The sequence below is a fragment of the Monopterus albus genome, unplaced genomic scaffold (assembly GCF_001952655.1).
Source record: "Monopterus albus unplaced genomic scaffold, M_albus_1.0 scaffold24.1, whole genome shotgun sequence".
NCBI lineage: Eukaryota > Metazoa > Chordata > Actinopteri > Synbranchiformes > Synbranchidae > Monopterus > Monopterus albus.
Window position 1 is genome coordinate 788,882 of NW_018127904.1, and position 15,479 is coordinate 804,360.

The 15,479-nt window shown below is 40.8% G+C and overlaps 1 protein-coding gene across 5 annotated transcripts in view; it reads right to left on the reverse strand.

The window, feature by feature from the left end:
* The window catches only part of pkp4 (plakophilin 4), an 80,094-nt gene that overhangs the window by 24,963 nt on the left and 39,652 nt on the right, over nucleotides 1-15,479 (reverse strand). For 2 of the 5 annotated variants that reach the window (XM_020594831.1, XM_020594835.1), the window contains 6 exons: nucleotides 14,649-14,761; nucleotides 8,840-8,874; nucleotides 5,069-5,200; nucleotides 4,636-4,817; nucleotides 3,547-4,117; nucleotides 1,586-1,612 (listed from right to left, as the gene is read on the reverse strand). In XM_020594831.1, the coding sequence (XP_020450487.1) occupies nucleotides 1,586-1,612; nucleotides 3,547-4,117; nucleotides 4,636-4,817; nucleotides 5,069-5,200; nucleotides 8,840-8,874; nucleotides 14,649-14,761 (1,060 nt within the window). The remainder of the gene's footprint in view (nucleotides 1-1,585; nucleotides 1,613-3,546; nucleotides 4,118-4,635; nucleotides 4,818-5,068; nucleotides 5,201-8,839; nucleotides 8,875-14,648; nucleotides 14,762-15,479) is intronic. The other 3 variants (XM_020594832.1, XM_020594834.1, XM_020594833.1) reach the window with 3 other exon arrangements.

Below are 15,479 nucleotides of genomic sequence, written 5' to 3' on the forward strand. Positions count from 1 at the left end.
GTGATGAAAAGAAAACAATGTGTGTGACCAAGCAAGAAGACATGATGAAAACATCTTCTCATAGATACTGAAAGAAACCCCAGCAGAAGTTACAGTATCAAGGCAGGGCTGTCTAAAAGCATTTGTCAGATGCTTGGAACTGAGCCTCATCATATGATCATCCCATTTCCTTCTACTATGGATCATCAAACACTTGTGACAAACTATTACGTTAGAAGTAAGGCTCCAGTGAGAAGAAGAGAGAAAGATAGGAATCAGGGGAAACCCATTTGTCTGCTGGAGGCATCATCACTCATAGTAGTAGCATGTGTGTGGTAGGAGTGAGCGATAAAATGTTAATCCTTCAGAAACACTGTTTAAAAAATATCCACACTAACAATGTTGAGCTTTCATTTCCAACAAATTGAACTATTCAAAGCTCTAAACATACGGTTAATTTGATCAGAGCTACAGCAACAAGGTATAAACAAAATTAAACTTATAAGAATCACTATGAGGGCCACAGTGCATCTTGTTTGCTCCTGTAGTTCTACTGTCAGAAAGAGCAAGAATTTGCCTAACATTTAATGACAAAAATATGTAAAAGGAGTTGTTGAATGTTTCTCTTCATAGATCAATGTACAGTATTTCTCCTTTTCAATCACTTTAACAAAGAATCATACAAATTGGAATCTTTTGCAAAAGGATGAATGAAATTTAAAAGTTTAATCTACAGTAGATCAACCTCATCATCAGTGAGCCTTGGGCGTCCATGACCCTGTCACAGGTTCACTGTCTGTCCTTCCTTAGACACTGTTGGTTGGTACTAACCACTAACACCCAACAAGACCTGCAGACTGGGAGACGCTCTGACCCAGTCGTCAGCCATCACAGTTTGGCCCTTGTCAGAGTCACTCAGGTCCTTACACTGCCCATTTCTCCTGCTTACAACAATTCAACTTCAAGAACTGAATGATAACTTGCTGCCTAATGTACCTCACACATTGACAGGTGCCACGGTAACGAAATAATCAGTGTTATTCACGTCACCTGTCAGTGGTCATAATGTTATGGCTGTCTGGTGTATGTGCTATAAGAAAAACAAATACACATGCATGTTCCAATAAACAATGACCAACATATGCAAGACAACTTGTTTATCTTTTAGAACGCTTAAAGGCACTGTTTCTTTGCTTTGTTGGGGCTTAAATGTTAGACACGTTGTTGTAGCATACAATATTAATTAACTGATTCTGCAATAAATTATTTCTCTGAACTATAACAACCCCTATGATTTACATACATCACCTAAAGTAGCCTAGTGTTATTACATTTTTACTGTGATAATCATCCTCAGATCAGTATAGTGACAACATTTCTGCCTTTAGCAGACAGCCCAACTATGTGAACCCACAGTGCAGGACAGGATCTTAGATGCTAATAACACCACAATAAACATGCAACGGTTAAAAAAGGCAATTGGTTGAGGATGATTATTTAACTGAGAACAAATAAGAGCCACATGCACATGCAGGCCCTAAACGCAAACACAATAAATACACAGAGGACTGGACAACGATGTAAAACATTAACCAAAAATGTTCACCTTGAACGTCATCGTCAACCAGGGCATCTGAGAACATCCCCAGGTAGCATGAAGTCAAGCAGAAAACAGTCCATTAACCTTGTAATGATCGTAGAGTGATTTGCTGAATAAGTGCTTCTTTTACCTTCTTCGAGAAAGCAATAATGTTCTTTGACTGTGTGGTGCAACCCTGCTATCCCCAGTTTGAAATGACTACTTTCAGTTCTTGCTCCAGCTGAAAAAACATCTATTATGCTACCGAACAGTGAAAAAAGGTATGATTTTTTTTATAATCCCTATGCTACATACAGAAAGAACTGTGGTTTTATTTATCTGCCAGAGCTGCACTATCTATAGTAGATAGCTTAAAAAGCTGAAAGCTGACAATGAAGAAGCACAAACTGACCTCTCCCTGTTACTGGTTGGCTCCAGATTTGAACAAGATACATGTTTGGTTAGAAAACACCAGCCAGTGCTTGTTCTCTCTTCCTCCTAAGAGCCTGACATAAATGCTAGTTCAGGCAGGTAGGTTTTCCAACAATAATCTTCCTGATCGCCTCGGCTGTTCTGAACAGATTACACACACACACACACACACAGTCAAACAATTATAAAGCCACTTCATTTTTTTAGTTCGTGACTGCCCACACTATAGCCTTGATAATGCACTCATTAAAATAATGGATTTGGAAGGAACTCCACTGCGTGATGTGGAAATGTTTTCTTTCACCATCTCTCTTATTTCACGACACATTGCCATGTTTGCTGTGAAAAAGATCACCTCCCATTTAACTCGCAAGCTAAAACAGTCTTTCAAAACACCACATATACTAGGATAATGCTGGTCATTTTCTACAATGACAGCATTTTCAACAATCTTCACACAAAGACTAAAGCCAACAATGATTTGCCTCTAACTCACGGTTAATGTCTGTCAGCCCCGGGTCAGCTTATTCATCTGTGCCATAGATCTCTGCTGTTGCTCAAAGAAGATTAAGAACGCATCAGTGAAACACACGATTGCACTGGGTGACATATTTCCTCATTAAAAACACCAGACCAGCATATTTTTGCAGATATCCAGAGATGTGCAGTTGACTCTTGCTTACTTCAGATGCTGTAAAAAGTTCTGCGTCTTGTGTTCAGTAAAGAAGAAACGTGTCACGTCATGTGCAGTGGTGTGTTCCGCTGATGTGTTTAATCATTTTTGGCACAGACGAATAAGCAGGTTGGAGACCGACAGACATTAAACATGAGTAGAGGCAATTCACTGTTGGTTTTAGTCTCTGTATGGGGAGTGTTGAAAGTACCTTTAACATAGAAAATGACTGACCTTATTCCTGCTTAACCTCCTGTTAGAGGTGCAACACTTTTCATTCTGGCATTAAGTTACTTGTGAAGTAGGTGTACATGACGTTTACAAAAAAATATCCAGACCATATTGTGTATCCTACAAAAAATAAGTCATATTAAAGTAAAGGTGTTTGTTACATGTCATTCTTTTGATTTTCATCTTTTAATATTTTAGATTTTTTTGAAAATAATGTATTTCTATGAATAATGGAAGTGTGGCTCTATTCCAATACCTGTAGTGTGTTGTTTTCTGGATATAAGATAGGGGTATCATGTGGATGGCATTACAATCCTGTGTTCCTCCAATGTAACAGACCACACTGAGTCCACATGAGAGAGTTTGGCCTTGGCCCATACACCACAAACACACACACTCAGTGATTCACACAGCTATGTGCCAACGGAAAAATTGGGACAGCAAGGCAAAACATGAAAGGAAAACACCATGTTCCCTTTCCTACTACCGCTACAGCACTTGTGTTTTTTTTTCAATACAAAATGTTAAAAAAAACATATGTAAAGACTACTAAAAATAATTATATGTTGATGTGAGGTTCTAACAGAGTTTGATCAGGCTGCTGGACTGATACAATCTAAATATTTGTGTGTGTAGGTGTGCATCTGAGCACCTGTGAGGCTGTCAGGTCGCGCCATCCTCTCATAAATGTCGTAACTCTGGGGTCCATAGGGGTCTGTGTTGTGGAGCACGGAGCGGGGCAGAGTGGAGCTGTAGTGTTGGGGCACAGCAGTCATACTCGTCCTGACTGGAGACGATGAGTGAGCAGGCTGTTTGGTCAGTGGAGGGCTGATGTTGTCTACCATTGTCAAAGGCGAGCCCATGCGGCCCGATGATGACCCTGCAGAGGCTTGATAGGGCGAGGTTGTGCGGCTGGCGCTGCCTGACCGTGAGTTCGTTGAGACCACGCGCCGCAAAGCAGCAGGGGAGTTTCTCTGGGTTGAGTAGGGTGAGCCGCTGCCGGTACTGATGCGCTGTGCAGAGGGCAAGGTTGTAGAGAAGATGCTGGAGAGGGGTTTGGGTTCGGTTACAATGGGTGAGCCGTAGGCACTACCAGCTGAGGTACGCAGGGAGCCACGGGAGGGGGACATACTGCTGGCATAGGCTGGCGAGTGGGAGCGAGAAGGCACTGAGCTTACCCTTCTCATAGCCCGGCCAGGCACTGCTGTCGTGACTGTCAAAACCTGCACATGAGAGAGAAAATAAAATGGCTTCATGTGTTTGTTTCTTCAACAAAAGTCACAAACAGTCATGTTGAACTCTACTGCAAACTGGCCCATGTAATGTTAATGACATGCTAGATAACATAGCATTACATAAGCCAATTCATCACAGGGCATGACTTTACTCTAGGCCAAAATGATTTTCTCTTTTCCACCCCCCTCTAAAGTGTGTGGCAGTGCCATTTGGTTTCTCAGTGGTCTCTGTGTACATCACTGTATGAAGCATGATTATGTTGTTGTACCCAGGACACTGTGCACCTTCTGTGCCTGTAAGCTTACATTGCTCCTTCACACAAAACATGTAAATTCAATTCTGATGCTTTTAATGTCATTAATTAAAAGCTTATAGTTGGCTATGAATTACATTTCATGAGTCTTTCCACACTGTGAACCATGATAGCATTCAGAAGACAGTTCTTTATGGAAACATTATGTGCTTGACAACAGCAGTGTGTTTGCTGTGCAGGTGCTGACAGCACCTGGGTTGAAGCCTGGCCCTCAGCCCTGGTATTCCTCATCAGGGTGCCAGTGCCGGTGCCAGGGAAGGAGTGCTGCATCCTCAGGTCAGCCTTGCCACCTAGGTTCTGGCTGCTGGCATCCTGGTAGCCGCTATCCGAGTACGAGTTCATCTGAGTTGAGCTACGTGAATTCCCTGTGGACTCTGAAGGACAGTGACAAATAAAATGAACACAGAAAGAGGAGAGGGAGGGGTTACAGGCGCAGGAGACAGATCGGTATCCATAGACAACAATGACTTCCGAGTATTTCAGTATGTGGGGAAATAAAGAAACTGTTTATAGTTGATGAATTGCTACACAGATGTAGTGGGACAATGCAGAGGCAAAAAAAAAGAAAAGAAAAAGAGTTTGAGAAAAGATAACTGCAGACATTAGACAGAAGGCAATAACAGACCCTCACTTTCATGGAGGGAGGACTGCTCCGGGGTGTACATCGACACCTGTTCTGACGCAGTCCTGATGTGGTAGCTGGGCAACTGGGAGCTGTCAGTCACCCGAGACTTGGCGTCCCCTGAGGCGGAGGCATCTGGGAAGGCACATTAGAGCAGTGAATCAGACAGGGAGGAAGAGCTTTGAATCTGAAACAATTATGGAGTTTTGGCTTTGGGATGGAAAGATTAGAATTGCCATTAAATCATTCAACAATTTTCAGAGATGAGCATAAACATTAACAGCCAATCTTTTCTGCAACATTAGTTTCACTCTTGTGTACAGTTGGAGTCGTTAAACTTTACTGCCATACTAATTTCGGAAGGCAAAATTAGCATGTTACTTCTACTGTGTATACAGCCATGCTCTAAATAGTTTCACCGCGTCAACACATCCCTACATCCTTCTCTCTTTATGAACGGCAACAGGAACCGGAATTAGCCCTCTAATGTCCCTGCACACAATGTTTCTCCATATTCACAATCTAGCTAAGCGTGACCAGTGTTAGTGGCTTACTCTGCAATCACTTTAATGATTCACGAGCGGAGGGGAACAGGGAGGCAAACACTCAGTATGTGCAGGCCCCTGTCCCAACAGTGCAACTTTCAACAGGATTATAACCCAATTTAAATAAACTTAGGTTTTAGTTTAGTCTTGCTCTCTTGCCAACTCATTCGCTGGTGTGCCATCCATTTTTGTCTTTTTCTGTTGGTATTTAACAAATGAGCAACAGTTAGGGAGCAAAATGCCTAAAGGCTAATGAGCTGGTTAATGGTGAGACAAGTAGAGAGCAAGTTCAAGAAAAGATCAAATTTCAAAACATTAAAATTTCATGTAGGTGTTCCAAGGGACCTGTTAAAGTATTTACAGTAAAACAATAATAGGATTCTTCAAAAAGCATGTACCGTATATGTCCTTTAAACTTAAGTAAAGACATGAAGGAACAAATATTTTGTCTCCTTCCTTTCTGGCAGTGACTGTGAGACACACAATGTGTCATTTCAAACCACAGGGGTTTTGTTTTAAGCTGTGACCCTGTTTGATAAATGAGATGCCAAAAAGATAGAACAGAGGAGGAAGAGAGAGAGAAAGAGAGAAGAATCTTTTTCACAAACTGAAGATGAAACATTTCCGGTTTCAACAGCAAGAGGGGTTTGGCATTCACATTTAAAGAGCCCATGACATGCTTTTCTGTGTTTTCTGATTTATCTACAATGTTCCAACAGTGAATTATCATCTTAAACATGGCTGAAAGCTCAGAAAACGAGGTGTACCTATGTTAGCAACTCTGTTTATAAAAGTCTCGCTAACTCCTGCTTGCAAGAGTACACCCCCCCTACTATGTGAAGTCTCGCGCAATAATTCACGGATTTCCTTGAATGGTCATAATCTCCAGGCAGTTGCACGTTCATGTGACCTTTGACATCCATCGGTGCCATTGAAAAAGCAGAATTTTTCAACTGCCTGTGGTTTTGTAGATATATTTTACCTCCTGCTGCCTGCACTGAGTACGACGACCTACACTGAGTATCCTACTTCTACTTTTAATACTTTAAACACATTTTTATGACAAGTAATTTTACTCAACATTTTCAATGCAGGACTTTTTACTTGTAAAAGAATAGGCTACTTTTACAGTGTGATATTAGCACTTTTACTCAAGTAAAGGATGTGAATACTTCCACTACTACAGCTGCTAAAATGCAAACATTTTAGTTACATAGCATGTTTTTATTCATGTTTATAATTCTGTTTATTCTTTAGGGTCAATCTAGTGCTGCAATCCAACTCAACCAACTGGCACAGTCACTTTTTGTTTTCATTCCTTTAAGGGTTGTTGTAGCTGATAATAACAGTAATTGAGTAATATCATAATAATGTGAAATCGTGATATTTTCTGAGATGTTATAATCTGTTGCAACCCTAGTTACAAGATCGATTTTGAACATAATGCTGATATTCTGAACTGCCAATATATTAACATTGATATATGAATTATAGCACATGTGTGAAAAAGAATAAGCAGCCAAGCCAAAAGAGTTGGGGGACCAGAAAGAGAAAAAGAAAAAGCTTTTTTTCTGGGATATTTGTCCTCTGTTCTCAGTGGAAATGAGGTGTGACTGCATTGACATTTCCTGGGGCTAAGAGGCTCGTTTCCACAGTAACACTTCAATCCCAAACGCTCAGACAGCGGAGACATACGGTGGCTCATGAAGCCAATAAACCTCACAGACAAAAACGTGGCCCATTATGCTCTGTGCAGCACATTCAGACTTTAATTCATTTAAACTGGAAAAAAGTACATTATCACATCTGACTATCATTTATCATCTGCATTACAATGAGAAATCAATACAAAACAAAACAGTGATTGGGATTAGTCCTCGGCTCTGTTCCAACACTAATAAAATGCACTCAGCAAGGAAATGGGGAATAGGCAGCAAATGAGAACACTGTGTAGTATTAATATTCCCTGTGCATATGTACTATAACCCCCCCTCTCCCCCCACAGGCTCTTCTGATGGAATCGACAAAAAAAGATTAATGGCCATTGCAGAAAGTTCCAATATGCAATTAATAAGGCATGAAATACATTAGTAAATTCAATTCATTATCTGTTCTGTGCTGAAGATCTTTCAAGGATGCAGGCTAAACAGAGACCAAAGGGCTCTGAGAGAAATCCTACACTCTGTCATAGATGGAGTTATGTGTGAGTGGGCAGAAATAGCTCAGATAAATATTAGAACAAGGATAGGCTTCAGGCTTTTCATTACTATAAGCCTGGGTGTAAAGGATCATATTAGTAATGATTATTGTGGACACATACTGTACACACAGAGAAACACACTTGACCAGACCTGTCTAGTCCACTAAATGTGAATGTAGGCTTTATGAAGTAAACCAGGTACATTTAGGGTGGTTTCACATTAGGGACTCCAGCCCGAATCAGAGTACACTTGACCCCAAGGTTTGGTTCATTTTGATCAGTGTGAGCAGTGTGAGCACAAGCATACCAGTCTCAAGCACCTGGCCCGAGTCAGCTTGAAGAGGTGGTCTCGAGCATGATTCATATGTACTCCACCAACTGTATATAAAAGCTGGACAAACCCACCATGACACCACCTATTAGTTTACTGAAGAGTGGTTTTGAAGCTCAAGTCTGGCGGTAGCCATATTGGTAGTGCTCCATTCCACCTGCTACGTTTAATCCATAAATGGGCATACGCAAGCGTGCTGGGGCACAAAACGATGTTACTAATGTGAAAGCAGACCTGCAGGAGAGTGGGCAGGGGGAAGCAATCGTGCTCAGGCATGGCACGAGGTAATCAAAAAAAAGTGCTAAATGAGAGATCTCAGAGTCACTGAAGCTACTGGAACAGAGGCTAACCAGATGTGATGACATAGCTTCGCAGCTCTATTTAGGGTCACACGGAGACAAAACGGAACGAATGTGGGATATTTAAATGTAAGCTAGCTTCGTACACAGGATACAGAGCCACGGGTCGCTTCAGACCTGTGTAGAGCTAACCCAAATAAGGCTGTGTTTGTTTATCCAACAGTATCCATAGTAACACGTATCATGAAAGTAGGTGGCCCATTATGTTACAGTAAAACTTTACAGAGTGAACAATACGTGTTTGTTGTGTGTTATACGTGTGTAATTCTCAGGTTATTTTCAGGTTCAGTTGTGAATAGGGATAGCTGACCAATCAGTTTAGTGTTTGTGATAACATACCTGCAGTTCTCCAAGGTAGAGACTTCTCAGACGAGCTGTGTGGAAGGGGAAAACAGGAGACAAGTGAATACGTGCAATACAAACCAAGACGTGACACACTGAAGTCATATACTCTGTCCCTAGGCCTTTCATAACAGGGTCAGAGATTGTAATCACTGTGTTTGAGAGCTAGAGGTTCAGAGTATACTGCCTAAGAGAATTTAGAATATTTACAAGTCAAATGTAAAGTCTATTTCTGCCATCTGGGTTTAACAAGACCCAAAAGTGCCTCTAGTGTTTTGTTTCAAGACCCATCATCACTGAGCAAAAAGCTGTAAATGTGGGACTGGAAACAGTTTCCATCTGCAACTTTAATAAATAAGTCAAGTCAAAATGTACAAAAGGGGATGAAATACAATCTGGTTGGAAATGAAACTGAACACATGCAGAGTAACATTTAATCATGCAGTACGTACAAGGCTCACAGCATCTAGACATAGTCCTGACAGACAGTACATGTTAGTGTGTATCCCAGGACAGAGGGAATCTGATACTCTCCACAGAATAATGAAGGAGAATAATGATCTAGCAAGAAGAAGCAGTCTCCATTGCAACAAAAGATAACAGTGTGCACAGACAGACATTCACTCATTGGATTAGGAAGTGAACCACGGCCAAAGAAGACGTCACACATTTCTGCAAGTTTGTGTTCTGCTTGTTCAACATCTGTTTGATAAACTGCTCATACAGTCTCTGTCACTCGCTGATTGTTTCAGTATGGAGTGATCTTTCACATCCTCTGCTCAGCTGTGTATGTGTGCGAGAGGAGGCACAGCCCTTCCCTTAAACTGAGAGGGAAAACTACATCTCAAACTATAAGATTAATTTCTTTAAAGCTTAACAAAATATAATCAAAAGAAAATGGGAGTATTGAGTAAAGAAAAATCATAGTAGTCCTGTAGCAAATGCACTGCATTATATTGATTGTAGTTAAGATCTTGGCAGAAAGGAAAGTGCAGAGCAGATATGCCTTCCCTCCGTGGAGGACCTGTACACCTCACGGGTCAAAAGGAGGGCGGAGAGGATCACTGCTGATCCTTCACACCCTGGGCACAATCTGTTTGAACTCCTCCCCTGTGGACGGCGTTACAGGTCACTGTGCACCAAGACAACCAGGCACAGGGACAGTTTCTTCCCCTGAGCCGTCACACTGATGAACACTTAACCCACAACAGTATGATTAGACAATAACTCTCAGTGCAGTACCTGTAAATATACATTGTACAGATTATACAGATCCGTACAAGTCTCTATTCTTTAAGTACCCTATTTTTATCTTGTTTCCTAATGAGCATTCCTTTGTCTGTTTGTATTGTTTATTGCTTTGTCAATAGTGTTTATTTTGTTATACTACACAGCCTTATATTGGTATATTGTTTACTTGCCGCTTGCTGCTGCCTTACATAAGGATATGTACATACACGCTGAGAGCTTATGTACCAGAGTCAAATTCCTCGTGTCCAACACACCTGGCCAATAAAACTGATTCTGATTGTACATACACTTGTTATTAATTTCAATTTATGTAAATAAATACCTATGAAAATATGGTACAATACATTCTAAACAAAGGCAAGCCATTCACATTGTTCCAAGGCTGGTTACTGTGACAGACAGAGGCCAAATAGAAGACCTCAGAGCTGCTTCCCCACCCTTTTCTCTATTTGGTGGTCATCACTGTCGGGCACCTGATGTTGCTACTGCTGCAGTTTTTTCCATCTAAGGTGACACTCAATGAGTTTTAAAAGGCAGTTCTCTCAGAATTTTAATGAGTACACAGGCAATTAAAAAGTGGAAGTTGGGTGAGTTGTGCTCCACTGAGCCATGGCAGATGAAGGAGGAGAATGGCTACCATAAGGCTGATGCGCCATGAATACTGCATGCTGACTATCTGGCTGGGTAGAGGCGAAGTAAAATTACTGTAAAACTACAACAGGCCTTATCCCTTTGGCTAGTGACAGACTGGCTGGGCAGGAGGTCACAACTCTTTAGAGTTTTGCCACAGCTCCAGTTTGATGACTATCCCCTGTATGCTTGTAGAAATGACGAGGTGGGTCAACTCTGGAGGTGTCATGAAATGTAATGGCTCCCAACAGTGCCCTTAAGTGTGCTGTTGCTCTGCTGGGCTATTGAGCCAAGCAGTGTGACCTTAATGACAGAAGCTAATCTCCATTCACACACAAATGCCCAGTGATAGCTGTTTCATTTGTCCTCCTCTGGCTTTAAAAGGTGTAAAACTGGAGTTACAGGTTTTCTTTATAGGGTCCCTGGGAGGCGGTGGACAGCCAACGGTGCCTCAGGGGGAAAATGGCTGCGATTGCACGTACGTGATAGGTGTGATTATATTCAGCAGTAACCTGACTTCTAAAACATCAAGTACATGTGAATCTTTACTTAATATTAGAATAGGAAACTTGGATAATAAAAGTACATTTTTGCTGGAGAGACCATTTAGCCATTATTCAACCTTTACCTATGTTTCTGAGAGCGCAGCCAATATTTGTGCGTCAAACACCGATGACAGAGAATATACCTTATCTGTGTGGCAACAGCAATGCAAGGTGAAGAGAAAGTACATACTCACTGCTGTTTGGAGCTGTATCCAAAACAATTCAATCCAAAGTCAAATTTTAAATGAAAAAAAAAAAGACTATTCATGTTCTGATGTAACTTAAAAAAAACATTTGTCGGCTAAAAAGCAGAAAAATAATGAAAAGGAATCCTGAAAACCTGGGTCTAGCAAATAAAAACAATCTGCAAATTAATTTAGTTCTGCTTCAGTGCTTAGAAACAAACAGTAACTGCAGTGTCCATATAAAAAGCATGTGATTTTGACCCTTAGCTCCAATATTAATCCCAGTGATAACTACTGCTGCTTACTGCATGAATGGACAGCATACATTTGTTGCAGTATCAAGGCTTTTGAGTGACTAATTGGTTCTGAACAACAAACAGCACTCAGTTGATTCCCAGGGCAACAGAAAGCAACAGCTTTGCAGACAGTGAACTATGGATAAGGGACTGTATTTAACCCTTGGTTCCTCCAGTGAAACCGAGTCCCAAAAATGGCACCTAGGTTTCTACTGAGGTTTATTTAAACTGAAAAGGTTTCAAAATTAATCATTTTAATGTTAATACCTATGAGATATATATTGAAAGAATCATCTTAACCTGATGGACTGCAGCAGATAATTTAGGTCTAGGTCTAGATTGTGCTTTGTAGAGTGTCCTGACATGGCTTTTGTTGTTATTTGGCATTATACAAATAAAACTGAAAAGAAAATTTAACTGATTAATGCAAATCCAACCGTTGGGAGCATGCGAGCAAATTCAGACAAATGATGAGTAAAATTGCATTTGATAAAAAGGCAAAGGCATTTTTTAATCATATTTCTCCTTCTTATTCCTACAGAGAAAGCATTTTTCAGAATATAAAGTGAACCTGTCAAAAATAACTCAATAGCCCATTATTTATGGGCTACTGATAACATAATTAGTGATATTCAACAACAAGCCTTGATACTTTATCATCTAATTTAGCTATTATAGCCAGTGTTTTGGTCACTTACAGGTCAAATTCATATTTAGCATTTACCTGAATTTTGGCATTTGTCTTCTTTGGTCTACAAACTCTGATGAAATAGGAATAAATGAATAAAGTTGACTAAACATAGACAGTGGCAGATTGTCTTTCTGCAGGACCTGTGTGTGTGTAGGTTTAAAAAAAAAACGAATGAAAATACCGTTCAATACTTTTTGGCTGGCCTAACTGCTAGTTATGCTGCAAAAAAACAAAACAAAAAACAGACTTGGCACTGATTTTTTTTTACTGTGACAGTCAGACATTTCATATTAGAGGCAGCAGATTAAAGAAAGACTGCTCGGTCATCTAGTTTTATTTCTAAAATTAATCTATAGGCGGCACAGATTGGTTAAATGTTTGTCTCGAGTGAGCGAGTGAGCTGCCACCTGTGCCATTATAAAAAGGGAGAAAGGGGAAATGGACACTCTTAACTCCAGAGCAGAGTACTGCAATCTGTTGGCAGTACTGTAGGTGGGTGCTTCTGGAGTGATGCAGGCTGGAGTGCAAAAATGCATCATATAAGGGCATAGGGCTTATTATCACAGAGCCGGAAAAGAACACAGAGGGCTATTACAACCCCTGTTGAGACCAAGTGCCACGGGTCTGAATATATCCCAGTCACATCTACATATGTCCATTTGAGAGAAAACTAGCTTGAACCTGGCATCAGAATGCAGAGCAGGTAACCATCTATGAACAATATGCAAATAACACTTCCATTTTCTTTGGACATGAGCTGAGTGGAGTTTTTGAGATTTTCAGATATCATAGCATAGGCTGGAACAGTACCACTGTGCTATAATTTACCGCAGTCTTAGTTAAGGACATTAGAATGCCAGCTCCCTGAAATGTAAAAATGGCTCTAATTAAAAACTCTGGACTACGGGTTAAATTAAAATTGCACGACGTGGCCAAACTGAGCTAATTAGATCAACTGTGTAGTTTGTGTGATCATCACGCCTCCAGTATGTTAGCAAAGTAATCAACACATTTTGCAGTTCTGTTCCTCTTATACAAAAAAGTATTTCGACCTCAATAATTGTCCAGGACCAGGGAATGTTGGGAAAAAAAGAATATAGGCGACTTAAATCACAGTTAGCTACCTGCCAAGGACGGTGCATAAATATTGTAGGAGTCCTGGCTGAATAGGAGTCACTCAGTGGTCAAGGATAGATTAACATGTAGTCAGGTGTCAGTCATCAAAGCCTTTGGGTGCAGTTACACCTTAGTGCTGTTCACTTGTGATTGCATGATCCAAAACACATTTTTAGGGCTAAGGGCAAAGATGGTGGACTATTTAATTTAATGTGTCACTATCACATCCTTGTATCAGTAACCTTATACAATATATATTCACAAACCTTTCATCGAGGAATAACACATATGACTACAACTACTATCAGTGTACGGCTAAATATCTACATGATGCTGCGCTGTGCCGTGCCATCAAAACTGCTGGCCTTAATTGAAGCCAATAAGTAAAAGCAACAAAGAACCACCATATTAACAATCAATTAATCAATCTCTTAAACGTCACAGTCTGAACGAGGCTCAAGCATAGTATATATGGCTGAATCTCTTCAGTTTTTCCTAATGCTACTGTATCCTGGTTTCACCGGTCTATGTGGGGGAAGCAGTTTGAATATTCAGAATTGCTGGAAATGCCAGTGAAGGGACCAGTGATGTTTTCAAGAATTTTTCAGAGGTTTGTTGTGCTTTCTTTTTGAAGAAAAAACATGTCAGACTATATTTTTAATGCCCCCATTTTATCAGAGTTCCTTGGATTTTTTGTCCTAACATGCAGCATGAATTGTGGGACATTACATACACAGGTGTGTTTATGTCAAAGCAATTAAATTTGCCACAGGTGGACAATCTAGCTCTAGACACATCTCAGGGATAATTGGAGCAAACAAGATACATCTGACCACAGTGTGGAGTGCCATAGCAAAAGGTCTGAGAAGTGGACAACTACTGCAATTGATTTGACCAGGTCTCTGATTAGCTTAGGTAACACTGAAGCAATTCTGTCCATTTTAAAATAGTAGCACAGATTCAAGCACCCTAGGTTGCTCCATCACTATGCCATAAGGTTACACTATGGCAGTACTGTATGCCAACTGCTGTGAAGGATAAAGAATCCATGTGTCGAATTCTGGTTGTGTGTATGTGCATCTTCCCCATTACCTGCTGCTACCAGCGCCTGGTGACTCGGTTCCAAGTCTGCATCGTTCCAGCTGACTGGCCACAATCTGCCTTTCAACTTCCAGCTCCCTGGTTAGCTGCTCAAACTGGAGCTCCTGCACATAGACACAACAAAAACGACAAGGACTGAAGGTCAGGAACACAGTGTCATCAGAGAAAGCTTTATGTACTACTACTGACAGATATGACAAATGTGAAGTCGATATGAGGGAAGCAGGTTGACAGTTTGACAGCTTGCTCCAACCGTGTTGTGCCTCAACATGGTATGCATGCTAATAACACAAAACAGAGGCTTAAGTCAACTGCAAATGATCAAATTCCAAAAAGAAATATTTGCTCATGACTAGCTTAGAAGAAAATAGACCATATACAATTTTTTACATGTACACAGACTATATAATACCACCATTTTCCCAACCCACACAGACAGATAAGCACCACTTCACTGGGTGATATCCAGCCTTGGTGGCAGTGTTCCTATTGGGAGTTGAGTACAAATCTGAGTTTTGACTAATTACCCAGTCTGAGCGAAGCCATTACTTGCACAGCTTTCTAGCTTCAAGCGCTGCATCATGACACTAACACACACACTAAGGGGGTTTTGTACACACATTTGTGTAACCTTTGCACTCACCCACACCACTACCTTGGCAGTATAAAACAGTTATGTTTTTCACTCACTGGAATCTTATGCACAGATCATAGCTGTTCCCTAGGTGTCCCATGTACGTACCATGTACTCTCCATTACCACAATCAGTTGCATTCACAGCCAGCTACATGCACGCACATTTGCAAGCTCTCAGCTTCTTTT